General features: G+C 50.5%; 2 protein-coding genes across 2 annotated transcripts in view; one reads left to right on the top strand and one right to left on the bottom strand.

Annotated features, from left to right (window-relative positions):
- Positions 1-21,334, top strand: part of MAP3K3 (mitogen-activated protein kinase kinase kinase 3) — a 58,346-nt gene extending 37,012 nt beyond the window's left edge. Inside the window, exons 7-16 of the mRNA XM_090291838.1 lie at positions 8,120-8,253; positions 11,777-11,850; positions 13,522-13,589; positions 13,795-13,887; positions 14,504-14,695; positions 15,245-15,393; positions 16,240-16,371; positions 16,871-17,000; positions 17,372-17,549; positions 18,598-21,334. Of these exons, the coding sequence (XP_090147964.1) occupies positions 8,120-8,253; positions 11,777-11,850; positions 13,522-13,589; positions 13,795-13,887; positions 14,504-14,695; positions 15,245-15,393; positions 16,240-16,371; positions 16,871-17,000; positions 17,372-17,549; positions 18,598-18,826 (1,379 nt within the window). The 3' untranslated portion in view covers positions 18,827-21,334. The remainder of the gene's footprint in view (positions 1-8,119; positions 8,254-11,776; positions 11,851-13,521; positions 13,590-13,794; positions 13,888-14,503; positions 14,696-15,244; positions 15,394-16,239; positions 16,372-16,870; positions 17,001-17,371; positions 17,550-18,597) is intronic.
- A 1,941-nt stretch (positions 21,335-23,275) lies between these two features.
- LIMD2 (LIM domain containing 2) lies at positions 23,276-24,964 on the bottom strand. Its single transcript, XM_090291837.1, has 5 exons — positions 24,897-24,964; positions 24,064-24,157; positions 23,829-23,873; positions 23,610-23,749; positions 23,276-23,534 (listed from the first exon to the last, which is right to left on the bottom strand). Exons 2-5 carry the CDS (start codon positions 24,103-24,105, stop codon positions 23,375-23,377), a joined length of 387 nt encoding a protein of 128 aa, XP_090147963.1. The 5' UTR covers positions 24,106-24,157; positions 24,897-24,964; the 3' UTR covers positions 23,276-23,374.
- Positions 24,965-26,732: the final 1,768 nt, after the last annotated feature.

Here is a 26,732-nt window from a genome sequence, read left to right as displayed (position 1 = left end):
AAGATTTGCTGAGCTTAAAGTAGAGACAGATATTCCAGGCACAGGAAAGAGCACCTGCCAGGCACAATCACAAAAGAAGGTGGTGAGATCCAGGTGGTTGGAGTGGTAGATGTGATGAGAGAAGTGGGCAGAGCCTGCCAGCCTTTCTATAGAGCTGAGAAATGGCAGATTATGTCTAACTGGATGGAATGACCTGGGAAGTGCATTCTGGGGAGGAGCTGTTTGAGCTGGATCTCTAGAGATTATGGAGAATTTTCATAGGCAAGGATGAGGGCAGAGGGCTTTTCAGCTATTTGCCTGTGGAGCTCTCACTTATCCTTTAGATTGGCTGATGTGTCCGGAGGAGAAATAGAGGTGAGACAGGATGCCTGGACCACTTTCTGAGAAGCCTTGACTGCACTGGGGCTTCTTTAGTAGGTGTAGTGGGAAGCCTCTGAAAATGCTGGCCCTTTATATCCATTTTATTATAATGCATATCATATTATCTTATTATCTCCCTGTCAGACTGCATTTTTAGTCATTCATTCATTTATTCATTCAAGAAATAATTACCAAAGTATCTGTGTGCCAGAAACATGGGAATCAAAAAGACACGGCTCTTGTCCCTATGGCCCTTAATAGACCCATAGGAAGAGAGCTATTTACTTGTCATGCTGTAATTAATGTATAATTATAGGCTATGACTAAAGATATATGGTGTTGTGAACTCGTATAACAGAGGGATGTGACCTGTTTTGGGGACCAGGAAAGCCTTAGGCTGTGACCCAGAGCATGAATGAGAGTTATGCAGAGGGAACACAGGGAAGAGAGTTCCATGCAGGGAGAGCCGGGTGGCGCAGGGAGTGTGGAGTTTGAGAAACAAAGTCCTGAGGGCTGGAGAGCTGAGAACAAGAGGAAGGGGGACCAGCTGAGACTGGGGAAGGAGGCAGAGCCCTGTGATTTGTGATGAAGATTTTGATCCTTATGTTGAAAGCATTGGAAATCCATTTTAGGGTTCAGTGAAGAGAAATAGGTGATGTGACATGCTTAGATTTATTTTGAAAAGATTTCTCTCAGCTACAGTGTGGAGAACAGATTTCAGTGGGGCAAGAATAGATCTAAGGGAACCATATTAAGCTAATACCGTGATCAAGGTGCAAGAAGACAGAAGCTTGGATTAGCTTAGTGACAGAGTGGAGAGAGGAAGGAGCCGGCGATTTGAGACATTTAGCAGATAAAACTGACAGCGTTGCATTGCAATGGTCCTCAAGAGTGTGGTCTAGGAACTCCAGGATGGTCTCTGCGGTCATTTAAGGAGGTCTGCAAGGTCAAAACTGGCTTCATAATGCTACTAAGAAAAGACTTGCCTTTTCACTCATTCTCTCATTACTTTTCCAGAAGTTACACGCCTGAGACAATGGCATTGCTCTGATGACCTGTGCATTGTATTTTTTAAATTTCTGAGTTGTGATTTCTAATACAGTGACTATCAGTTGACATAACCCACATGAATAAAACCTCTTTAGTGTCTTCAATTTTTAAAGTGTAAAGGGGTTGTAACGCCAGAAGGTTTAAGAATCGCTATGGTATTAGATTGAATTTGCGGCTGTTGAGAGAGCAGGAGATGTTACTGCTTTATGGGTCTGTATAAATGGCACTGCCTTTCATCCTGATAGGAACTCCAAAAGAGGGCCTGGTTTGGGGTTCTGAGAAGGGGCAGACCTGATGTTTTAGACAGGTTGAATTGGAGATGCCTTTGAAACAGCTAATAGGAGATATCAAATACCCATTTGATATGTTAGATATATAGGCTTCTAGCTCATAAGTGAGAACACCATGGGTAGGGAAAAAATTGGAAATTGTCAAATTGAAGCCATGGGCTCGTAAGAGAGTGCCTAAACAGGCAGTAGAATGAGAAGAGAAGAGGGCCTAGGACTGAGCCTTAAAAACCCAGACCCTCAGTGCCCAGTTAGAGGAAGATGAGCCTCTAACGGTCACAGGAAAGGAATGTCTAGCGAAGCAGGAGAGGGTGGGGAGGAGGAGGTTTTACATAGTACCAGCCAGGTGGGAAAGGACAGGCCATGGGTAAGAGATGTACACTTGTCATTTCATCCACAGTTGTCAGTGCTTGCTATGCTGGTACAGGGTAAGGCCTTCTAGAAGTAGAAAGAAGCACGAAGAGAGGAGTCAGGGTCAAAGCATGAGGGAGTAGAAATCCTAGCAGGAGAAATGGAGTTAAAGGACCAGCCTTAGCAATTCAATTCCCCACCACCACCACCACCAACAGAAGTGGGGTTCTTTTTCCTCTTCCTCCACCAATATTAACATAGTTAAGAGTATTTAGTGAGAGACTGAATGGGCAGGTCATTCAGCTCCCACTGCAACATTTTCAGTGATGGAGAAGTGCATTGTAGCCCGATCCAGTTTTAGACAGCTCTTCTTCTTTGCAGTTCTTCCTTATCTTGAATTGAAAACCTGCCTTCTCTCACTTTACCCATTGACTCTAGTACTGCTCTCTTGAGCAGCATAGATAACACAAATAACATCTTCATATGACAGTTTTTCAATTATTTGAAACCAGCTAGTGTTCACCTTTTGTTTTTGACATCATACTATACATACCTTGAACTCCAATTTTTTAAAGCCAGTTAGTCTGTTAAATAGTTCGTGCCAAAACACAATAACAAGCCACCCCCCACACACACTGAAAAAAACCCCAAAACTACAAGGTAATGAGTTAACCCAAAAGAGAGACCCTAGACAAAGCAGATGGAATTGCCCTCCGTATGTGAAGCTGTTCTTCCTCCTATCTTTGCCTGTAGAAATTGTACCCATGTTTGAAGTTAAGCTCAAGCACCATTTCTTCCATAATACATTGAGTGGGTGGTGCCCTTAGCCATGTAGCTAGTGAGCCAGGCCTCAACTAAAGGACTTGTCACGTCAAATTCTGACTCCCACGTGTTCTAGGCATCTCAGGTGCCTTGCCCTCTGTCCTTACTCCATCTCAGTCCTTGTCTCCTTGCCACGGCTTCCCACAGTGAGGCAGCCCAGGTTGCAACCTCTTAAGGCATGGGTATCCAACAAGACAGGTGGAGGCAATCAGTTCTTTCAAGGAGTTTGGCCATGAAAGGAAAAAGACGGGGTAGTGGTGTAAGGAGTAGCAGAAGTAAGCTCAGGATGTTTTTAGGCTAGAGATCTGAGCAGGTTTTTGAAGGGAGGCACAAAGACAGCTAAAAAGATTGAAGGTGGTGAGACCACGGAGGAGCTGACTCTTGCTGGGGAGGAATTGGGGAGCCTGGGTAGAGGTTTATAATGCCTTGGCAAGGAGGAGAGCCCTCTTCCTCTGAGAGGAGAGGAGGAAAAATTCAGACAGGAAAAAAAGGAGTGTTGAAAGAATGGGGTAACTTACAGTCACAAGCAGCCAATAATGAGTTAGAGAGCTGCGCACAGTGCAAACCTCCCGTCCTGGTACAGACGTGGAGGAGTGGAAACCACGACTGTGGAGGTAGGGACCACACACAGGGAAACAAAATGTCAGCTTCCTTCACTTCTACAGGTTTTTTCTCCTTGTTATAAATTCTTCTGTGACACTAAGTGAGACCAGAAACTGTTTAGTAGTGGTAGCAACTTCAAAATAAAATGGGAATTTTGAAAGTTGAAACACCTAGGCTCTTCTCAGGGTCTTAGGGAATGAAAATGTTGAGAAGCTCGGTTCTTTGCAGCCTGGTTCAGTGTGAGCATATTGGGAAATATTGGTTAAGATTTCCCATTGAGAATGAAAAAAGTTATTTTATTCCTCCCCCCATCTCATCCGCCCTCCGAGAGAGAATAGGGTTTAGAGAAAATAGTTGATGGCCAACAAAAGCTATCTCTTTGTACTTGCAATGACCTGCACATTAACACTGACCCAAAGCCCTAGAACGCCCTGCAGAGGCAACTTCCTGACTGCACCAGCTTCCTGCCAGGAGGCTCCTATGAGAAGGGCTAGAATCTGAGAGCCTGCCTTTCAGCTTTGAGTTAAGAGTACAGAGCAAAAAAATCAGCCATCTCCTACAGTGAGAGTTTTGCTCAGACTGCTGCTCTGGGTTTAGGAGTGTAGCACACAGCTAGCCTGCTCTGGGAGGAATGGAGACCGTTGGCAGCTTAACCCCCTGGCTTTCTCCTTCTCGGGAAGTTATGGACCGCTCTGAACAAGACTTCTACTCTGCTCTTCTGCTTCAGCTGGTGCTGGGGTGGGGCCCTTGGTACAAATGGCCTGATGAGCCAGGGAAGGTTGTTCCAGAGAACCTACCGTTCTATTCCTGCTGTGCCTGCCTTCAGAGACCTAGAATGAGCTGTGTCTCACATAGCACTGTAATTTGTGCTGTCTGGCTCACTGCTGTCCCTATTGGTAAATATGTGAGCATCGGTGAGTCTTCGAGTTCAGTGTCCTCTCCTGTTCAGGTCCCTGTCTCACTTCTTGACTGCCATTGTGCATCTCATTGGTCCCCAGTTTCTGAAATGAAGATAAAAACAAAACTGAAAATGCTCTAGAGCAGTTCTGCCAACTCCTGGTTTTTCCATTTGCTTCCTCTGATAGCCATTGGTTTGGGGAGACTTCCCTTTCCTGCCCCAAGCTGTGGACCTGTGCACAATAGCCCCTGGCCCATTGCCCATCAGATAACAAGGCTGGCTCTCTGCAGGCAGCAATGTGTATTGGAAAAAGTGAAAGTCTCTGGCTGGAAATAAAAGCTCAGAAAACCTTTGCTATTTTCCCCCAGCCCCTCCTGGGTCTGTAGTGCTGGCTTCATGTGAGTTAGTCCCATCCCACCTGCAAAACCAAGGAAGAGTTTACTTGCAGCTGATGAAGAAGAAACTGAGTGTCAGGGGCCATGGATATTTTATCCCAGGGAGGTCTCACACTAGGGGCTCCAGGTAACAGATTGAGGGCAGTTCATCCTCTCTGAGATAGTCTGAACCATTGTCTGCAATCTCATCAAGTCAAGTTTTTCTTTCTTTACAACATATTTTTTGTTCTACAACACTTCAGATTTTGTTGGTTAGGGTTCAGTTGTATAGAACAGAATCTACACTTAACTGTTTTCAGCAAGAAGAGATTTAGTGCACTTCTGGCTTAATAATGTTACAGAACTCCTGGGCTCCTCCAATTGAAACAGAACCCATGGGCTGTTTAGTTAGGGGCCCGATTTCCCGCCGCCAGAATTATAACTCAATACCGGAGTTTAGTTAAAAGAAAAGAAATTGTTTATTTAACAGTTATATAGATTTAGATTATTTGCTGACTTCTGCCGTTAGGTCTTATTTTCCTTAAAACACCCACAAACACATATTTCTGCCTCCCCCTACCAAACCAGGCTATTTTTAGAAAAGTTAGAGAAACCATTTCCCTACTTCTTAAACAGTTCAGCTTTACCGGTAGCTGCGTCATTCAGTTCTGATTGAGAAGGTCTTTCTGTGTTGTGGTGCCCGCCAGCTTTTAATCCAGAACCGCGTGAATTCCCAGCCTCCTTGTAAGCTGCATGGAATTTTCCCTTCTTAAAGCAGCATGGTGTACCCTCTTAAAACCGTATGGTGTACCCCTCTTTGTAATCCACATGGAGAACTTCTCAAAACCGCATGGTCAGTCCTGTTAAAAATGTCTGCCGCTTATTTTTAAATCCCTGACTGCGTCAGGGTATGGTCCCCAGATCTGACCATTCACAGAACCTCATGCAGGCTCTGTGTGCTTTTTCCATACCATCCCCCAGTCCAAGACACCTTCCATCTTCCCAGGCCTTGGGTGCATTAAAGCTATTTTCATAACAAAGACACTAGCCCCTAACCTCAGGCATGTGAAGGCATCCTGAAAGCTGCTTCCTTCTCCCCATCCCCCAGCCACAAGCTCTGGGGATTTTTGGACAACCCCCTTCTGTAACAATAAGATCATTGGGAGAGTGAGAAACAGACACACCACAGAGCTCCTTCCTCTGCTCTAATCAGGAAGCCACCAGATCTGAAGCACAGCACCACTCTGCTCTGATCCTCACCACTTAACCTGGGGATTCCTGCACCTGTGTCTTGATAGCAGGAAAACTGGACACCAAGTGTGGGGCCTCTTCTAATCCTTCAGCAGAGAAACCAAGTCATCCATATTGTACCCAGAAACAGCAGAAAGCCATCTACATCTCACATAAGTGCAACTGATTGGCTGAATCTACAGGGGGGGTCCTAGAAGTAATAACTTATAGCTGATTGACTTCTGATGCACAGGAAGGCATACCAGAAGGGTGGAGTGGATCTTGAGTCTAGCTCATTATATCTGCCATGGAGTGTGAAGGAAACAAATGGAATTCTACTGAGTTTCTATCATATGATATACCTGTGCCACCACATTTATAACTTCCTAAAAAAGTTTATGAAATAGATAGTTCTCCTCATTTTTTTCAACTGAGGAAATTTTGGCAAGAGTTTAAATTATTCAGCTGAGTGACAAAGCCTGATTTGAACCCCTGTTCATTTAATTCCCAAGCTTAGACTTTTTTCACTACACCTTGCTCTAGATTGTTTCTGTTGCTAACAAATATTGCCAACATATGCATTAACTTTCCATAGAATGCATGAGCAACTAAAATGTTTTCCAAAGCCAGAAGTGGGAAGCAGGCACTAGGCTAGTGTTTGTAAGCCAAGTATTAAATAGTCCTCCATGTTTTAAAAAACCATCCTTTTTTCACAGCTGCCATAGAATTTTATGCTACAGTGTCAAGGGAAATGGCTAGCTACATGGGTCTTTGACATCTGCACCTCTGAAAAGTGGAGTAGATTTCTTATTTTTGATCGATTTCCCTTACCTCCATCTTGTCATTGCCTTCAAACCCTCTTTTGGCCAGATGGCATCTTGCATCCCTGGCATCCAGCTAACAGTCACCATGGACAGACAGCTTTGAATTTGAGCTGCATGAAACATGGCGCTGTGTTTCCCTTGTGCTGTCATGAAATCCCCACGTTAGCCTCCCTTCTGCTCCTGGAAGAAGGGCTATCACATTTCCTTGTGGGTGGGGATCCCCACCCTCTGTTTGGATCATGCATGGGGAATGTATGGCCCAGAGAGTTCAGGGAGGTTTGCCTTCCACCTCTGTAATGAGCAGCATGTCCACCTTTTGGAAATATGTTCTCAAAATTGCCTAGGCTGAACTGCATTGGGAGTCACAAAGACTGTTTTCTAGCTGTAGCCCCACCGTTAAATCATTCCATGGCTTTGGGCCTGGGCCTCCCCTTCTGTTCAGTGTGAATGATAATACACCTCCCCTGCAGGGGTATTGTGAGGAGTAAACGCGAGGTAATCGTGTAAAAAAGAAAAGAAAAATTGTCTTGGCTGATTTCATCGCCCTGTTAGTTCATGGTACAGTATCCCCAAATTTATACTCAGCAGTGTCAGTTTCTGCTTATAGGCTCAAGGTATCAGTTAGGGCTCAGAAAATCTGGACAGATTCTTTCCTCCATGAGCTGTTTGAGATCATTTGGAAGGCATGACTCAAGTACCTCTTTATCTTAGACTTGGTAGCCTCTACCCCATGAGAGGGGTGTTGAGACTGGAAATCCAGCAAATATCTATGTCTGTTTTCAGAGCAGTTTTGCTTCTGGCTTCTGCTCTGGAGTCAGGTGGGGAAGCCAGGTTACTGAGCGCCTCAGGTTAGCCTTCCCACCGGAGAAACCTCATTGTCAGTGGTCATTAGAGAGAGAGGCTGAGTTGATGCCTCCAGCAAGATATTGGAAGTGAACTTGATAGCAGGTTTATTAAATGTCTTCTGAATAACTGTCTTCAGGTGGAAGAACAAAGGAGTCAGTTTCTTGAAGGACATTGAAAATAATAGTTTAAACTCCTTAGAGAGTTTCTTTCAAAGAACAGCCCTCCCCACCATTCTTTGATCTTTCTATAAGTAATTGTTTCCCTTTTGGGGGGTTCTTGGAGGAGGGGGAGAAGCCACCTGGCTCAAGAAGCTTACTTGAGCCTCAGTACTCTCTCCCAGGATATTCAAAGAGCCATAACTGGCTTTCCACCAGCCTCTGTAAGAGGTGCTTGGTCTGAGCTGATTGTATGGGTGTTCCTCTCAGGCTGCACGTCCTGGGCTCTGTGGTCAAAGATCTTGTTTCTGTGATCTAGGCTCCCAGAACCCTGGCCGAAGCTCACCTCCCCCTGGCTATGTGCCTGAACGGCAGCAACGCATTGCCCGGCAGGGTTCCTACACCAGCATCAACAGTGAGGGGGAGTTCATTCCAGAGACCAGCGAACAATGTGTGAGTATGGGTTGGGGTGTGCCTTGGAGTGTGTCAGACCAAGGTTAAATTGGGGGGAGAGGATCTCAGTGGGTCTGGTGCAGAGCTAAGGGACATAAGCCCCATCCAATTGTTCTTATGCAAATCAGGCCTGCAAAAATATGTATTATTCCTTTCTAGGGGTAAAATATCAATGTATGCCAAAATGGGACCTAAACGACCTAGCATCTTTGGGTGCTGGATTCACATTTGACAAATTTTTTCTCTTCTGTGGTTCTCTCACCAGCCTCCTTGCAGAATACCACTCTTCTGTTTGTATACTTCCTTATAACTGCCTATCATTTCAGCATCGTTTTAACACATGACCAATTCTGAACTGACAGATTTTGTTTTTCATCATCTTATTTTAATTTTGTTATTTTTTGATAAAAGTTAGGCAGTATACCATATCCAGATTACACTGTAGCATTGGTTACTTTCTTTGGTTGAACTTTTATGGTGGTAAGCAGCTATATTTGGTTTTTATTATTATATAACGAAGTACCACAAACATATACCGTGTCACTCCCGAGTCGGACTGCACAGCCATTCTCGGCGGTGCAGATAGACTCTTAAGAAGCTACACCATCGTCTCTCGAGACGGACGGCTGCCGACCCCCGACCACAAACATAGTGGCTTACAAACAGCATACATCTATTTTAAGAGTTTCCTTGGGTCAGGAATCCAGTCATGACTTAGCTGGGTCCTACAACTCAGGGGATCACACAAGGCTGCAGTCCAGTGTTGACCAGCCCACATTTCTTTCTGGAGCTTCGGGTTCCCTTCCAAGCTCACATGGCTGACAGAATTTGGTTTCTTAGGGTTGTAGCACTGTGGTTCCTGTTTTCTTACTGGCTTTTGGTCAGGGGCCACTCAGAGCTCCTAGAAGCCACCTATAGTCCCTTGCCATATGGCCCTCTCACAGTATGGCAGCTGCTTCAGGGCCAACAGGAGAGTCTCTTGTTCCAGTCTCTTGTAAAGATGGAGTCTTTTAAAATCTTATAAAATGTAATGTAATCATAGGAATGAATATCCCATCATCATTGCCATAGTCTGTTGACTAGAAGCAAGTTCTAAGTTCCAAGTTCTACCCAAACTCAAGGAGAAGGGATTATACAAGGCTGTGACTCATGGAAGGCGGATCACTTTATGGTGTGTCCACCACAATGAGTGACCCATTTTAATAGCTAGCTTTTTTTTTTTTTTTTTTTTTTTTTTTTTTTTTAGCAAAGACTTCTACATGGATGTTTATAAGAGTTTTACTCATTAAGAGTCAAAAACTTGAAACAACCTAAATTTCATCAAAGTAAGAATGAATAAACAATTGTGTTATCATCATACAACAATACTAGACAGGAATTTTTTAAAACGAACACTGATATATGCAACAATTCGAATGAATCTCAGTATGCTGTTAAAGAAGAATGTCTAGCTTTTTTAACTAGTGGCTCACTTGATAAAAATGGTATTTTGGCTTAGTAAACCCAGCAAGAATGAGATTTCTGGCTTATTCTGAAGTCTTTTCAATGAATTTGCTTTGATTGCAAAGAGAAGGATCCACTCTTATAAATTTTGGGATTTTGGTCTTGGAAAGGGAAATTTCTTCAGGGTAATAAACCATCCAGTAAAAGGGCCAGCACTATTACATGGGGGATTTTACCAAAAATTGCTTCTTGTAACTTCTTTCTCCTAAAACTGATTCTTAGAGCTTTTCTTTTCCCTTTAATAGCATAACATTATTCAGACTATATAGGCTATAAGAAGCTCTTTATACTGCTTCTTTTCTGTATTTCTGCCTTCCAGATAAATTTATGTTTAGAACAATGACTTGTTCTAAACAGGATGGTTAGTATTTTAGTTTTCTCTACCCAGAGCACTTCTGAACATCAGCTGTACTAGGGTTGACGAGTATAAAATCTCAGATTACAGCAAGTTTGATTGCTTTTGGTCTCTGTCCCTTCCCATGGCCCTATACCCTGGCCCTTTTACTGCTTTGCTTTACATGCCTGGCCCTCGAAGGCATGGGAGGATTAGACGCCTAGTGAGGACAGATTTCTGGAAAGATGCCAAGGAAGGTGACAGCTGGGAAATGCCTAGGTCATTCTCCAGTGCCCTGCCTCTAGCTAAAGAGAATTGCTGCTGCTAATTGAGCCATTCAAGATAAATCTACTTAGAGACCAACACAGCGTACTATATAGTGAAAGAATATTCAATTGAAACTTTCTTAAAAAGTGAAACTAAGATAAGTTTATTTTGTTTTCGCTTTAATCAGATTTAGATAATAGTTGCACCTATTTGCTAATTTTTAGAATGAAATTCTAAGAGGCATGATTCATGTTGATTTTTTTGGCTTAATTTTTCTAAGAAAAAATTTTGCTCACACAACGTAACTTCCTTCACTTCCCTTTAATTTCTGCAGCACTGTCATAAAGAGGGTCCTTTTTTACAAAAGCTTTCATGGGATTCCGAGGGTTTTCCAAAGGCCTCTCTTGAACCTTTGGTATTCCTGCTCCCTCATCACCCTGTCATGTTGTTATACTCACCCAGTCTCTCTTTTTCTATTAACTGTTCCAACTGTGCCAAATACTCATTTGATGGGTTGGGAGCAGTTCTTTCCATATTGGTTTTATCCACTTCGGAAAATCCTATATTCTTAGCAAGATTTGCAGTTTTACCTTGCAATTAATTGCCTTGATTGGTAGTTTTTTAAAAAAACATCATATATGACAGTATGACCTAAACTGTTTGAGATCATGGATGAGATGAACCCTAGAATTAAGTGGGACACTTATTTTGAGTTGGAAACTAATTTTATAAATGTTAGTGAATTTTTATAATTTCGATGCTCTGCTTCCCTGTGTCATGTTCACCTTTGAATCTCAGATAATGAATATGCTGTTAGTAGGTACCTCCTGCCTCCAGGGACAGAATGAGGGAGAGGTTAGTTGGAGACAAAGCTAGTCTGAAGGCTTTTTGTTACTGCATGAGAACCAGGAACTGGGAAATTTTTGATCTGTATCAGCTGCACCCTAACTATTTTCATGACTTTAGACAATTCTCCTAACTTTCCTAGACCTGTAGTGGCTCACAGCAGTACTTGTCTCTGTAAATTATAAATTATGGAGTGTAAACAGAAGCATTCTGGTCCCACCCAAACGTACTGGAAGCCTCCGCAGGGTAGTACCATCTCCAGCACCAGGCTCCAGCAGTCCTGAGCCAAGAAAATGCCAACAAGAGAAGCAGCGTCAGCTTTGCTCTCCTGACAGAGCTCCTTGGGATACCAGCCAGGCATTTTTCTCCCTCCTGGATACTTGCCTTCCAAACTTCAGGGGAGAAGGGTACCTTCCTAATCATTTTTCTCACTGCATGGGCAGAGAAAGGGTGCTTTCATATTTTAACAAAAAGCACCATTTGCTGCCCTTGGCTGGGCTATAAAGCCCTCACTCACCTGGATTCAGGGATTTGGGCTAAGGTTGGAGTTTTATTGTATAATTTGCCTTGCAGATGTTGGATCCCTTGGACAGTGCTGAAAATTCCTTGTCGGGAAGCTGCCAGTCCTTGGACAGGTCTGCAGACAGGTATGGGACTGTGGCTGGTTTGGGGGTTAGTGTGTAGGCGTTTTGGAAGTGATGGGTTGAAGAAATAGTTAGCTAGTGTGTGTGTCTCCCACCTAAACACTGGTCTGCAGGCCCATGGTGAAAACATCATGCTTCTGGAAAAGAACCCCCTCTTTAATTTTCCAAACACCATGAGAATGTTTTGCTTATATAATTAGACAAATTTAATAGCAGCTCACATGTATATTAAATGCTTTCTTTATTCCAAGTGCTTTACATGTTTGACTCTCCACATACTACATACATGCTACTCTAGTACTCTTGGCCTCATTGCTGTGATCCTGGACTGAGAAGCAGTGGACCTTCAGTGTTTTCGAGATAAAATTGAATTATCTGTGGGTTCACTTTTTTAAGTGTTTTTGGTGGAATAAGAAACTGGGATATAAAAAACGGGAAACAAAATATGCAGACTGCCTGGCTTACCACACTGCTTGTTTGGTGTGTAATCTTGTTCTTGCACTTTGGGAGGGAACAAGTGCTGTCCTTTATGTACCAGACGATTCTGTGGAGCCGATTTGCCCATCAGTTGGGGGTATGTTGAATTGGCTTTGGCACTGATCCAGCCAGTCTCTCACCTTGCCCTTGTTATGTCCAAGCGAATGTTTGATCACGTCTGGCTATGGTCAGAGGCCATGGGGCAGGTTTGTAAATTTTTTTTCTTTGTGTCACTTGTTAATTAATTGTTCATGCCCGTACTAACCTCACTGTCTTTCCTAACAGATCTGAGCACTGATAAGCACTCTTCCCTCTAGATATAGAATACAGTCACAGTTACTTGTTGGTATCCAGTTTGTACATTTGTTTGGAGCTTGCTGCCACAGATTGAGGGCTCTGTCAGGATAGGGACTAACTCTGGCTTTGGACTGTCTCCTAAGCTTTGTGGCCAAACTGGGGGTGTAGGGGCTGGGACAGTAGGACAGGATTACAGAAGGTCTGGGTCTAGCAGTTGTAAGGGAAAGGATCTTTCAGGTGGACGCTGGGAAAGATAGCTAAATTTACTCAGTTGATTCTTGGGTTTTTCCCCTGTCCCTCAGTTGCCTTGTTTTCTTCTCTTTGGGAGTGAAACACCGGGACCAGGACTGACTTCTTTGATGCCTGGCCTAACTCGAACATAGGGTTTCCATCTTCCCTTTGTGGGAACTAGAGCCAGATGGACCCCAGCTCCACCAAATATTAGACAAGCAGCTTCGGATAAGTCCATTAACGTCTCTGTTCCTCAGTTTCCCCATCTCTAAAATGGGATGGTGGTGATTAGTCTGAAAGGAAGATGCTTGGTAGTGTTGCTATTTTTATTACTATCCTCACAAGAGGTTTTTTTGCAGCTCTTCCTGTTACTAAGGTGGGAGGAAAGGGCAAGAAGGGAAAGCGCTGTGCAGCCGGAGTGGAGTTCAGCAGGACTGGAGGGGCTCATCAGTCTGGGTCCTGTCACATTTGTGTCTCAGACTAGTAAAGAGAAAGTAGGAGGCTGAGCCCAGAAAAGGGCTGTTTGTCTTGTACTCTGCTTCTTAACGTGTAAAGATGTGTGAGGAAGTCAGAAAAGGGAGTCTGTCTGGGTATCCTGCCTTACGCCCTGGTGAGCTGCTTTGGATGTGTGCTGAAGTCTACTTTGTGATTTTACTGTGTTTTTTCCAGTCCATCCTTCCGGAAATCTCGAATGTCCCGAGCCCAGAGCTTCCCAGACAACAGACAGGAGTTCTCAGGTGAGTTCCCCAGAGCCTGGGTGAGCACTGCAGGGTGTCTGGGAGGGGCTGCAGGCATTCTGCTTTTTGAAAGCTGAGTTGGGAAGCCAGAACTTATTTTAATTCTTCTTGGGCCTCCTGTCTGAGGTCCAAGGTAGCCTAGGGGCTTATATGAATCACTCACTACTATCCACCCAGAAGCCAGTGATTCCTCTGTCTTACTCAGATCGGGAGACTCAGCTCTATGACAAGGGGGTCAAAGGTGGTACCTACCCCCGGCGCTACCACGTTTCTGTGCACCACAAGGACTACAACGATGGTGAGTACACTTCCACCCTCCTGGCTGCCTCAAAAAGGAAGTAGTTACAGCTCTGCTGTGGAAAAGCCACTGCCAGGGCCTTGGTTGGGGCACTCCAGACCCCGTGTTTCCTTTATTCCAGAGGAGCTGTGCCCAGACTTGCGGCATTAGAAACAGAGAAAAACAAAAAGGGGGAGGGTGGTATTTGTGTACTCAGGATACTGCCACTAGGAACTCTTGTCCTTTGTCTGAATGCACAGCCGGCTCCAGGGCAGCAGCTCTCCATCGCCCTCTTCTGCCACTTGGCAGCAAACAGAATGGAGCTTCTGCAGAGGGTTAGGATTAGGGTGCCAAGGAAAACAGAGACTTCAACTGTGGATTGGCCTTGCAAGAGCTGTGGGGCCTGCGGGCCAGCCTTGTGCCTTCTCTTTGGCCAGAGCTTCCTGAACCATCTTTGACTGCTTCCTGATTCCTGCTATTGTCCTGATTCTCAAGATGCTTGGGACATTAGCCGTTCTGGCATGAGTTAGGTAGCAGGGAAGAAAGGATGGACCAGCGTTGGTATTATGACCTGCTTGCACGTTTGCTTCAAGGCCAGAGTCTGATTTACTCTGCTCTGGCCCTTGCTCCCCTTCAGGTAGAAGAACATTTCCCCGAATACGACGTCATCAAGGTAACCTGTTCACCCTGGTGCCCTCCAGCCGCTCCCTGAGCACAAACGGCGAGAACATGGGTCTGGCGGTGCAATATCTGGACCCCCGAGGCCGCCTGCGGAGTGCAGACAGCGAGAATGCCCTCTCTGTGCAGGAGAGGAATGTGCCGACCAAGTGTGAGGAGTGGGCCCTGGCTCGGAGGAGGCTGCTCTGGGGGTGCTCAGATGAGCTACAGGTTGGGAGGCCAGTGAGTCTACTGGGGTGTTTAGTTCAGCAGCAGGCTACTCTGGCCCATCCTTTCACACTGGAAGAACCTGCACGGGAACAGCAGATCCCTTTGACCTTAGTCCTTCACTCTTGGGTGGCAAGCCATTTCCCCTCTTTGGTCTTCAGTTTTTCCTTTTTAAACTGAAGAACTCTCCTTAATTCCTACCATATTAAGATATTTAGGGACTTTGGAAATGTAGGTGTTTGATCAGTGCAGAAAAGCATTTAACAATGACCTCACCAGTCTCTGCTTCTGGGGACTCAGGTCTTGAGGTCTGATTGACCAGGGCTCTGGGCCTGTTCCAGGTGGGGGTGTAGATGGCTGCAGTCAGATGTGATAGTGCCGGCTGATGGGGGAGCTCCAGCCTAAGGTCCCACATAGAGCCTCTGGAGAATGAGGCAGGATATCAATGAGTAATGTGCACAGACTGAAGCTCTTTCCTTCTGTTCTCCTGTAGCTCCTAGTGCCCCCATCAATTGGCGCCGGGGGAAGCTCCTGGGCCAGGGTGCCTTCGGCAGGGTCTATTTATGTTATGATGTGGACACAGGACGCGAACTTGCTTCCAAGCAGGTCCAATTTGACCCAGACAGTCCTGAGACAAGCAAGGTACTGCTTTCCCCATGGTCTGACTTCCAGTTCCACCCTATCTACCAAATGCCTGTCTCATTGCACAGACTAATTGCTCAGGATGCTACAGGCTGCTTCCCCCGTTGTTCTTCCTCCTAATCCCTTGCTGTCCGCCGTGGCTCTGGCTCTGGCCCTGGCCACGGGATGTAGGGACTGTGGTCCAAAGAGCACTAAACGCCCGGGGGAGGGATTAGGTGTGAGGGACTGAGCTGATGCCAAAGTTCCAAGCAACCCAAATGGAGAGGTGATGACCAGTGTCAGAGAGTAGTACCTGTTCCTCACCAAACGGATGTCTCTCAGCATCTTTGTAATTAAGCTTTGGGTGTGTTCTGTACTCCAATCTCAGTAGATAAATACACCAGTTACCTTAAGTACAGCACTTAGCAAGCACTCACGTTCTGCATATTTCCTGTGTGCCGCCACTGGAAGAACTACCTAGCCCTGGCTGGTGTGGCTCAGTGGATTGAGTGTTGGCCTGTGGACCAAAAGGTTGCTAGTTCGAATCTTAGGGCACATTCCCGGATTGCGGGCCAGGTCCCCAGTTGGGGGCATGCGAGAGGCAACCAATTGATGTATCTATGGCACATTGATGTTTCTTTTCATCTCTTTCTCCTTCCCTTCTCTAAAAACAAATAAATAAAATCTTTTTAAAAAAAAAGAAAGGTTGCCCGGCATTGAAGACAACTGAGAGAATCCCCCTTTTCTCCAGCCGAAATTTCCAAGGCAGATAGACCCCCATGAGGACACTGACTAGGGCAAACTGAGCTCCCAGGCAGGCAGGCCAGGGCCCTGAGAGCTGAGGTGACCACTGGGCCCCTCCCCTAGGAGGTGAGTGCTCTGGAGTGTGAGATCCAATTGCTGAAGAACTTGCAGCACGAGCGCATTGTGCAGTACTATGGCTGTCTGCGGGACCGCGCTGAGAAGACTCTGACCATCTTCATGGAGTACATGCCGGGGGTATGTGCCCCTTGATGTGTGTGAGACACGCAGAAGAGAGGGGCTGATCTGGGGTTTGGGGATGCAGAGGAGGGATGCCTTTGACATGGGTCTGATCACCTGAGACTCCAGAGACTCAGAGGAGAAGGTGAGGTGATGGCAGGACTTACAGTCAAGAAGGGCCTGCCTCTGGTCACAGTGATGGTGTGGGATGAGAAATGTCTCAGGCCACCCTCTCCCAAGAGGCTTCCAGGACCGCTGCACTGTCCAGTAAGTACCGCCTTTACCTGGAGCAGAGGGGCTTCCCTTGTGGATTTGGGTCATACGTTTCTTGAGGGAAGGGCTGTCTCAGACTTTTCTCCAAGCTGCCCAACAGCCCCTAGCAAAGCGCCTGGTACATTGCGAGTAGGGATTAGATGAATCACTTTCTTTGCTATAATTCTGGGGACTGGAAATAGCTTTGCCTCCCTTCCATCACCTTCCATCCCACAGTGACTCCCTCTGACTTCTGTGGCTGTAGGGCTCAGTGAAAGACCAGTTGAAGGCCTATGGAGCTCTGACAGAGAGTGTGACCCGAAAATACACCCGACAGATCCTGGAAGGCATGTCTTACCTGCATAGCAACATGATCGTTCACAGGGACATCAAGGGTGAGTGAGGGCAGGTTATGGGTCCCAAAACCTGGTCGCTTAACCATTCCGAACTTTCTGAAAAGTAGGACTCTTAATTGCTCTTTTAATTGCTGTCTTAGGACTCTTAATTGCTGATCATGTGAAGCTCAGTTGAGCAATTTGGGAAAATACTGCAGAGTAAAGTGCTCAGCAGTGTGTTGGCCATGGTGACGATCATTTCATGCTGTAGGGCTGAGGCTTCTGTCACCAGCCTGTTTGCCCTGTGCAGTTCACGTCTAATTACAGTAGCCCCATCCTTCTCAGCAGCCCTGTGACCTGGGAGGTAGGGAAAGAGGGAGAGAAAAGCCCAGAGGGTTCAGGGTTGCAGCCTCTGCCCTTTTTTGTCTTAGGAGCCAATATCCTCCGAGACTCTGCTGGGAATGTGAAGCTGGGGGACTTCGGGGCCAGCAAACGCCTGCAGACCATCTGCATGTCAGGCCCGGGTATGCGTTCCGTCACCGGCACACCCTACTGGATGAGCCCGGAGGTGATCAGTGGCGAAGGCTACGGAAGAAAGGCAGATGTGTGGTGAGCAGTGACTCCAACTTAGAAATGAGCTTTGGGGCTTTGTGGTGTGGCATGAGGGAGGGAGGGAGTGTCCACTTCTTGCCATCTAGGCCAGCATGCAGAGGTGGCGGTGTGTTTTAACTCCAAATAGCAAATGTTATTGCTGGGAACTCAGGCTGTGAAAAACATCCCTGATGTTTGTTTAAAAGGAGGTCAGGTCCATACTGAGGGCCTGGAACAGCTGTTAAACACTGTCCATCCCCTGAAAGGGCCAGAAGGCTCTTCCCCTTGGAACGTTCTTGTGGTGGGCTGAATGATGGTCCCCTGAAGATATCTGTGCACTGACTTCTTTGACCTAAAAATGTTACCTTATATGGCAGAAGGGCCTTTGCAGATTTGATTAATTTAAGATTTTTGAGATGGGAAGATCATCCTGGATCATCCAGATGGGCCAGTATAACCAACAGAGTCCTTATAAAAGGGAGGCAGGAGATCATAGTGGGTAGTAGATGTGACAACGGGAAGCAAGAGAGTGGAGTGAAGCAAGAAAGGGGTCATGAGCCAAGAAATGCAGGCATCCTCTAGAAGCTGGAGAAAGCAAGGACCTTTTCCCCTCAGAGCCTCCAGAAGGAACCATCCCCCCTGAGACTTTGACTTTAGCCCAGTGAGATTGATTTTTGCCCAGTGGGATTGATTTTTGATTTCTGACCTCCAGAACTAGAATACATTTGTATTGTTTTTCATGCCATTAGGCTCATGATAATTTGTTACAGCAGCAATAGAAAACTACCGTAGTTACCATGGAGCTCCTTCTGTCCATACTAAGTGGTTCTCTTCCCCAGTCTCAAGAGGTACCCAGGTGGGTAAAGGTTGATGAAGCCTGTGTGAACGAGGCTGACGGTGCTGTGAAACCTCTCCTGGCCTTGGGGATCCTCTATACTGTGTCCACCCTCAGCTTCACTCGTTCTGCCTCTGTGTTCTGAGAAAAGCACCTCCTTTAACAACAGTGGGCAGGGCAGCTGGGAGCCAGGGGCTGGCCAAGAGGTGACATGGGGTTCTCTCCTTCCAGGAGCCTGGGCTGCACTGTGGTAGAGATGTTGACAGAGAAACCACCTTGGGCAGAGTATGAAGCCATGGCCGCCATTTTCAAGATTGCCACGCAGCCCACCAATCCTCAGCTGCCCTCCCACATCTCTGAGCACGGCCGGGACTTCCTGAGGCGCATTTTTGTGGAGGCCCGCCAGAGACCTTCGGCCGAGGAGCTGCTCACACACCACTTTGCACAGCTTGTGTACTGAGCTCTCCCGGCCACGCTGCTGCCGGCCGCCCGGCTGCTGCGGGGCTCAGCAGAGTTGCTGCTTCTCCCAGACAAGGCTGTGGACCATGGAGCTACAGTCCAGCCAGCATTTGTGCCCCTTCCACCTCTGGGGCTCAGAACCAGGGTGGGGCAGCTGCAGCCTCGAGGACCGGAAGCCCCCAGCCTGCCAGACCTGAGAGCTTCAGCCTCGTGAGCTCAGCGTGGAGGGTAAGGGCCTAGGAACAGTGTGCGAGGCACTGCGGGCCCCGCCCTCGGGGCTGGGTCCTGACACTCTAGTCAGCACCAGAGCCCAGAGGGTTGGGGGCACAAGATGGACACAAAGGTCCAAATAGTGTTACTTTCATTCCGAGTGTTGCTTTGTTTCTCCTCCCCATGTCTGGAGATTACCAGGGCTTCTCTGGGCTGGATGGGCCACCCAGGCCCGAGGTAAGGCCCAGCAGCCTGCAGCCAGTGGAAGGCAGAGGCCTGGGCCGCACTCTCCCTCGAGCCCCCAGGTCAGCTTTGCCAGCCCCTGTCCTTACCAAAGATGAATGAAGCAAATGTTATGCTGCCTTATTCAGGGGAGGAGGAGCCCGTCCTGCCTGCCCCTGTGACCCTGCCTGCCCAAGCAGGGGCCTGAGATGTGGAACTGCCCCACTGAGGGAGCAGTTTTGTCAATGCAACTGTCTCTGTTTTACAAATTGGAGTCACTCTTAATGCTGTACCCAGTTTCTGAACTGGAGACTGTGTGCCCTCTGGGCTCTTGAGTACCCCTGCCGTGGGCTCGGGCCTTAGGCTGGATTGGAAAGAGCTGATGGCATTGGCCTTTGTGCTCCTGGCCTGGCATCTGCACCCCCACTGCGTCAGACAGGAAGACGGACGGCACGCTGAGCGCCTCTGATCCAGCCGGCCACCCTGCCCTGCGCAGGCCGCTCGGCCTGGCCAGGGGAGCTCCGTGAGGCTGTCTTGAGAGCGTGACCCTGCTGGGCCAGAGCCTCTCGACTGGTGAAAGGGAGAGCCCCTGTGACGCCGCCGGCCGTGTCCGAGGCCGCCAGCTCTGTTCCTCCTCGGCCAGCCTTGCCCGTCCCCATGAGGTTTCAGCCTCTGCTCTTCTTGCTCCTCCCCGGGGGGAGGAATGGCAGCAGGGGTCTGGGAGCCAGTATCTCCCAAGCAGCTTAGAGTTGGCCTTATTTACCTCAGCCTGGGCGCTGGTCCTTTCTTCCGGCCCCTCCCCTCCAAAATGTGCCTATTGCTAGAGCTCCTCCCTCTCAACACCCAGTTTCCTTGGGAGTTGTCATTAAAGGAAAAAGGAAAAGAAAAAGCCAGTGCCCAGAGATGGGCATCTCCAGGGAGCTGGGGATTAGCGCCAGGCAGCTCATTGCCAGCCATGCCCACTTCCCCACGGGCAACAGAACAAGCCAAAGCCTTCGTTGTATGTTGACGATGCACTTTTATGAATGTAGTTTCTATCGCTGTTTTTAGCCTTTTCACATCATGTAATGTGAGGCCTTGTACTTGTTAATTTATATCTCAGATCATATTTGATGGTTTCTATATATATCACTTCTAGACTGTTACAGGTGATGGACACCTCAAGAGAGAAAAAAAATGAAAGCAGGTTTTGCAGGAATGTGTTGCACGGTGCCAACTGGGCCTGGGCCCATTTCCATCCCCCCTCCCCGGGGTCTCTGTCAGGCACCCCTAGCCCAGCCCTAAGACAGCGAGCATGTGCTCCTGCCTCCACCTTGGCCTTTCCTAGGGTGGGGACCAGGCCCCTCCTCTCGACCAAAGCTGCCCATTGGCAGCTCGGCCTCCCCACAACCCCATCCTGATGGCTCCACCACTCTTCTTGGGCCCACAGCCCTGTCCTGCCCCCATTTCCCAAAAGGAAGCAGTGTGCGCGGTGCCGGAGCTGACAAGATGAGACGACTCTGTGTCCCAGGTTCAGGCTCTCACAGAGCCCCCATTCCCCCACCACCCCCGCCCAGGGTCTTACCTCACAGGGAATGTGCTTTTAAGAACAAATTCGCAAACTAGCCAACAAATCCTGCACTCCAAAATAAAATAGGGCCCTGATTTTTTTTTGTGCCAAAAACTGTGGACTTGCTGGCTCAGCATCCTCAGGACCAAGTTGTTGCTTAATTTTATTTATTATTAAATCCAGATGACAAGTTGTGGGCTTAGAATGGCCTGGGCCCAGAGGTTCTGAAGGGCAGCCTCCTAGCAGCCCCAGGGTTGCCATGGAAAGGGTCATATGCCATTTGCTCATCATTCCGTGGGGTATGTCAGCCTTGGCCAACCCAGCAGAGGCCAACACTGGGGACACTCTGTCCCCCTGCCACCCTCCTGCCCCTCCCACCCACTTCAGCTCTGTGTCTGTATCTGAATTGTGGATTGTGCAGAAGAACCTGCAGCCATAGTTATCTGACTATCTTGACGGAGGGCTTGCAGAGCAAAGCCAGGCCAGTGTCGCGCATTACTTAAAATAAAAGGGATCATTTATACCAAAGGGGTTCTGTGGCATTACTTTTGGTGGAAGGGTGGAGGGACTAGGTGTTTGCCTGGGAGGGGCCAGATATAGTGCCTGGCAACAAACTTGGGTGCCTCAATAGAGAACTTGAAATGACTCGGGCCTGAGATGAGATGGTTTGGCTGGTACCACTGCTAGCTCAGAGATGGCACCCCCTCCAACTCATGCTCAGCTCTGGTGAGGGCAGTTCTGTCAGGGCTGATTACTGAGGTGAGATTGTCAGCCCTGAGTGTCCCCAGCATCTGGGTCCCCAGCTCCTTTGGGGCATCTAGTAGTCTTCCGAGCCCAGAGAACTCCCCTTAGCCTCATCCTTTCAAGGCAGGAATCAGGTGCCCCCAGGAGTCATCTTTCTGGCACCTCCCCCTGGTTAATCTGCTGCTTTTGCTTAGCTTTGAGCAGGGAGAGACCACCCTTGTCCCCATCTGAGGCTTCTGCTCCCCCGAGTGAGGCTCTGAAGAGACCCAGTCTGCTGTTAGCTCTCTCGCTTCAAGGGGCAGTGTCTGCCTCAACACAGCACAGGGGCCCATCTGCCACCAGAGCTTGAGGCCAGGCTCCCTACCCTGTCCTATGGGCATGAAGTCACTTAAGAACTTCAGTTGTGTGGGCAGTGGCAGCAAATCCCCAGGAGTCTGCCCTCTTGCTCACAGGCAGTTTGGGGGAAATCAGGGCAGCTGGGTCTAGGGCAGGACAACCCACACTTCCTGCCTTTATTCCGTTGGTGGGGGATGGAGTGTCTTAGATCCTCCAAGCTTGCTTTGTTGTCCCTCAGAGGAGCAGACAAGCTGTTCGGACTCCCTGGGATAGTGAGCATGGCTGCCGCGCTTACTGGAGCTTGAAAAGGCAGGTAAGATGATAGATTAGGAAGGGGCACAGAGACTAGGAAACTGAATGCACTTGTTGGATCTGATTCCCTCCATTGCTGATTTCCAGGGCAAAAGGGGCCCAGACTAGAGCCCACCAGGAGGGGTCTACCTTGTACTCCAACGTACCGAAGTACAGTGAGGCCAGGCACCATCACGCACTGGTGGTCTGACCCTCTTAACCAACACAAGGTTGAAGGACAAAGGAGTCTGAGTTATAAAAACTGGGTTTGACAGCACAGAGACCTGGCTGAGAAGGTGACACCCCTTTTCTCAGGCTGGCTGCTATTTCTGACATCCATCACTGCTCCCCAACAAGGCCAGATGAGCTCTGGGCTGATCATGTCCCCTCTCTTCACCTCTGCATGGTGAGTCTGTGTCCTTTTGGCTACAAAGCCTCCCGTTAGGCCACATAATACAGAGTCACGATCTGTTGAAACATGTTTAAAACAGAGTTGATCACAACGGAAGCGGCAGAAACAGAAGAGGGAGTGTGGCCACTGCCAGTCTGTGGCTCTCAGCCTGGCAGGTGCTTTCGCTTCTGCTGCTTGATGCCGGTGGTGCAAGATGGTCCCAAGCCCCACTGGGGCCTGCCCTGCCTTGCCTTGCAGGGAGGGGCAGGGCTGCGCCACTTCCCCTCCCCTCCCCCACGGAGCCCTGGTGGGCATTCGTGAAGCCCAGCAGGAGGCATGCTGGCTCTCCTTCCTCCAAAGTCTCCATGGCTCAGAACCAGGCTAAGGGCAGAGGTAGATGGGGAGACATGGGGGCCACACAGGACCCCAGGTGGCAGTGAGGGAGCTTAGGACCCTGAGGGGGACATGCTGACTCCTTGCTGGAGAAAAGGCACCTAGATAAGGAAGCTGGGCTTGGGGGCCTCCAAAGGAGCCAGGGAGGGGTGAGGTTGGGTAGGCTGAAAGAAGCAGGAAGCAGGGTGGTCAGCAGCCCCTAATCCTGGTTTCCAGATCCCCAGCCACTGAGAGAGAATGAAGGAATCCTGGAGCAGAACCGTGGCCCCATAACCCTCTGCCCAAGCAAGATGGCTTCATCCCCTGCTGCCCCTCCCCCCGCCTCCCCACGCGAGCCCAGGTCCAATCTCTTCCACACTTCCCACCATCCTGCTCCAGGCCCTCTATAGAGGGAATGGACGGGTCTGAGGGGCTCAGGCTGTCTTGGTGCTGGGGTCCACCTCCTTGTGGGCCCAGAGCTCCTTGTGCTGCTTCCGGCCGAAGCCTTCATCGTAGTTGCCTTTGCTCTTAAACAGCTGCTGGAAGTGGGGCTTGCAGTAAAATTCCCCGTGCAGCGCCGCGTAACTGCCCAGGCTGCAGAAGCAGAACAACTGTGGTCAGGTCGGGTCAGGGCTGACAGGCAAGGGCAGGGGCAGGGCAAAGGCGCACCTCAGCTTGGTGTGACAGTGCTTGCAGCAGAAGCAGGAGTTGTGGAAAATGAGCTTGTCTGCCACCAGCCGCTCCATGGGGTACACGGTCTTCTGGCAGGCGGCGCAGGTCTCCTTCACCTGGGCCCGAAGGCTGAAGGACTGTTGAGGGGAGACTCAGCCAGGGGTCTGGCCAGCGCCCATCCCTTCCTCCCCCCACACCCCACCCTCTGGGCCCTACCTTGGAGCGCTGAACGGTGCTGGGGCCACCGCCGCCTTTGGCTTCCTGAGGGAGAGGGCCAGTCAGGGCAGGGGCAGCTGAGAGGTGCCCCAGACCTTCACTGGGATCACCAGCCCAGTTCCCAGGGGCACTCAAGGAGGAAGGGGCAAAGGGTGGGGGCAAACACACGGCTCATCCCCTCATCCCCAGGCCAGACACCTGCTCGGGGTGTCCTCCCACCCGGCTGATCACCTACAGGAGAGGGGGTGGCCTGGGCGGCTCCTGCAGCCTGGAACATGGCTGGTTGGAAGTGATGCAGGCCTGGGTGGAGACACGGCACCCGCTGGGTTCTGCAAGGGGAAGTCGGTCGGTTGGGCCCCACAGCCCTTCCCCAGCCGGCAGGGTGGGGGTGGGGGTGTTTACAAGCAGGGGGCTGGGGGGCTGTGGTTGGGACTTTTTCTAAGTCATTTCCTGTTGCTCTGGGTCTTGCCACTTCCGCCCTCACCCACCTCCCCCCTTCTCCCGCCGCCCCCCACATTGCTCCCCAAGGGGCAGGGGTCCTTGAGTGGAACCATGGATCAAGGGATGAACAGAGCTGCTGAGGAGGGGGCTGCTCCGCAGCCGCCAAGAGCACCCCGCAGACCGGGACCCCGCATGGGGTGGGGGTGGGGGTGAGAGAGGTCAGGAGAGGGCGGGCCGCGCTGGGCCACCGCGAGAACCCGCTGCCCTGGCCTGACCCCAACCTTACGCATCCCAGTGCAGGGCCAAAGCCCCGGGGCCGGTGGCACCCACAGCTCTGCTGACCCAGCCCCTGGACAGCGCTCTCCAGCCCGGCCGCCCGCGCGCCTCGCTCCTCGGCCCCGGACAGGACCCCACACCTGGGACGTCTGCGGGCCCAGCCGAGGGGTACTTGGCCCCATTCTCGCCCGAAGGCCCTCCCCGAAGGCTAGCCGCTAGTCTCGGGGCCCTAGGCGGGAGCGACGGGAGGAAACGCTCGCGTGGGGACCCCGGAGCGGCGGCCCACGCAGCTCCCTGGTTTGCGAGCCTGTTGCAGACCCCCTGCTCCGGGCGCCCACCCTTGTGTCTCACCAGGTCTGGGCCTGGGCCGCGGGGCGGTGATCGGTCTCCGGGGGGGCGCCTCAAGTGCGCGATGTGTGCGGGTGCGAGCTGCTGCCGCTCGCCTGTGGTCCCCAAGCGGCCGCCTCCGCCGCTGCCGCCGCCTTATCGCAGCACCGCCCCTGCTGGCCCCCGCCTCGCGCCCGCCCATTGGCTCCGCCGCGCCCCGCGCCTCCGCCGACCCCCTTTGCGCTTTGTCTTTCCCTCGCTCGTCGTCCCGGCCTTTGTCTGCCCCCCGCCCCAACGCCGCGCTCCCGGCGCTCCGCGCCTCCCCTCCGGGCCCTGCGCTCGCAGGCCTCGCGAAACTGGTTTTCTCATCGGCCCCCTCCAGACGGCGGCACAGACAGGAGCCCTAGGGCCCTGCGCTGCATGCCTCGGGGCGGGGACAAGTTTAGGATGAGCCGCCTGGGGTCACGGGACAAAAAAACGCTCCCGCAGAGGCTCTTGCGGTGGAAAAGGAGAACCAAGCTTCTCCTGGGCCCTTTGCTGCCTCCGTTTCCCCTAGTGGGCCCCGGGGGGTGCAGGCCCGGCAGCCTTTCTTTTCACTCGGCCCTCCGTGGGCCCTGCAGCCTGACAGACCCCGCGGAGGCGGCCCCGGACCCTAGTCAGTGTCCGTGGCTCCCACGCCCCCTTGGGCCGCGGAGTCCTCCGGCCACCAGGGGCAGCTCCGCACACGCCTGCACCGCTGCCGAGGAAGATGACAGCCGTGGCCCGGGCACGCGGTCCCGCCACGTCCGGCCACAGGGCTGCGCGGTACAGCCTGTGTCTCAGGGAGGGCCCCGGGACCTCTGCGTTCAGTCACCTTCGGCTGCTGGCTCACCGCGAAGTCGGCCTGCACGAGGGTATAGTGGCACCACCACTCCTTAGCGCCATCAACTGCGACCCCCAAGACAAGGGGCCCGGGAAGCTGCTGCCCTGGTCTCCCAGCGCTCTTGCTCTCGGAAACCGTTTCTGCGGCCAGATTTTGTAGAGTTAGTCACTCCTGGCCCTTGGGGGCACCGGGCCTGGCAGGAGTCAGGGCACCCCCTCCAGGGAAAGAGATTTCCATCCCGGAGACTAGCAAACCTCGGTGCACCCAACCTCACTTAAGACTAGAGAGCAAGGTCTGAGATTTAAGCGACCCTTTCCAGGTGATGCAGCTGGAGAATAGGGGCTGGGTGAGACCCTCACTCCTTGCGCCCAGCCGGCGCCCAGCCGGCGCCCACCGCCCAGCAGGTCTGAGGCGGGAGGGGGGACCTTGGCCGTGCGGGGAACGCGTCCACACTGCCTCCTGGATGGGCTTCTGCTGGCGGGTGGGGGGCCCTCGGGGCACCCCAACTACAAAACTGCCTGACACCAGGCTGGAAGCAGTCTCACGAAGCACAGCCCTAAACGGAGCGTGTTCCCACACTGTGCAGGGATGGCACTATTGGCGCAGAGGGCGGCCCCGCACTTGTCAGGGACAGAGCCCGTGGCTCACCTGCGGCCACGCTGCGCTTCACTTTGCTCCTCAGCCCCCATTCCTCCCGGAGGGTTTGTTTGGGCTGAGCGGCAGGCCGGAGGGCTCCCTGGATGTGGCGTTGTGTGAGAAACTTCTAGGCCGGTTCCACACGTGTCATCAGATTCTCAAAGGGGGCTGTAGTGATTTCAGAAGGGTCAAGCCCTAGGAGCACAAGGAACGGGCTGGGCCAACGGCGGGACTGGTCTGGCAGCCTGACCCTGAGGCCGAGGGTTGGAAATAGATGTGACCCGGCCTTACTCCAGTTCAGGTCTCCCCACCCCACCTCATGGCTGGTACCGTTCCTTCACATCAACCTCTATAACTACCCA

This window comes from Furipterus horrens, unplaced genomic scaffold (genome assembly GCF_987537825.1).
Source record: "Furipterus horrens unplaced genomic scaffold, mFurHor1.1.pri manual_scaffold_11, whole genome shotgun sequence".
NCBI classification, from domain to species: Eukaryota; Metazoa; Chordata; class Mammalia; order Chiroptera; family Furipteridae; genus Furipterus; species Furipterus horrens.
Note: the sequence above shows the minus strand (reverse complement) of the source record. Positions and strands in the feature narration are given on the sequence as shown.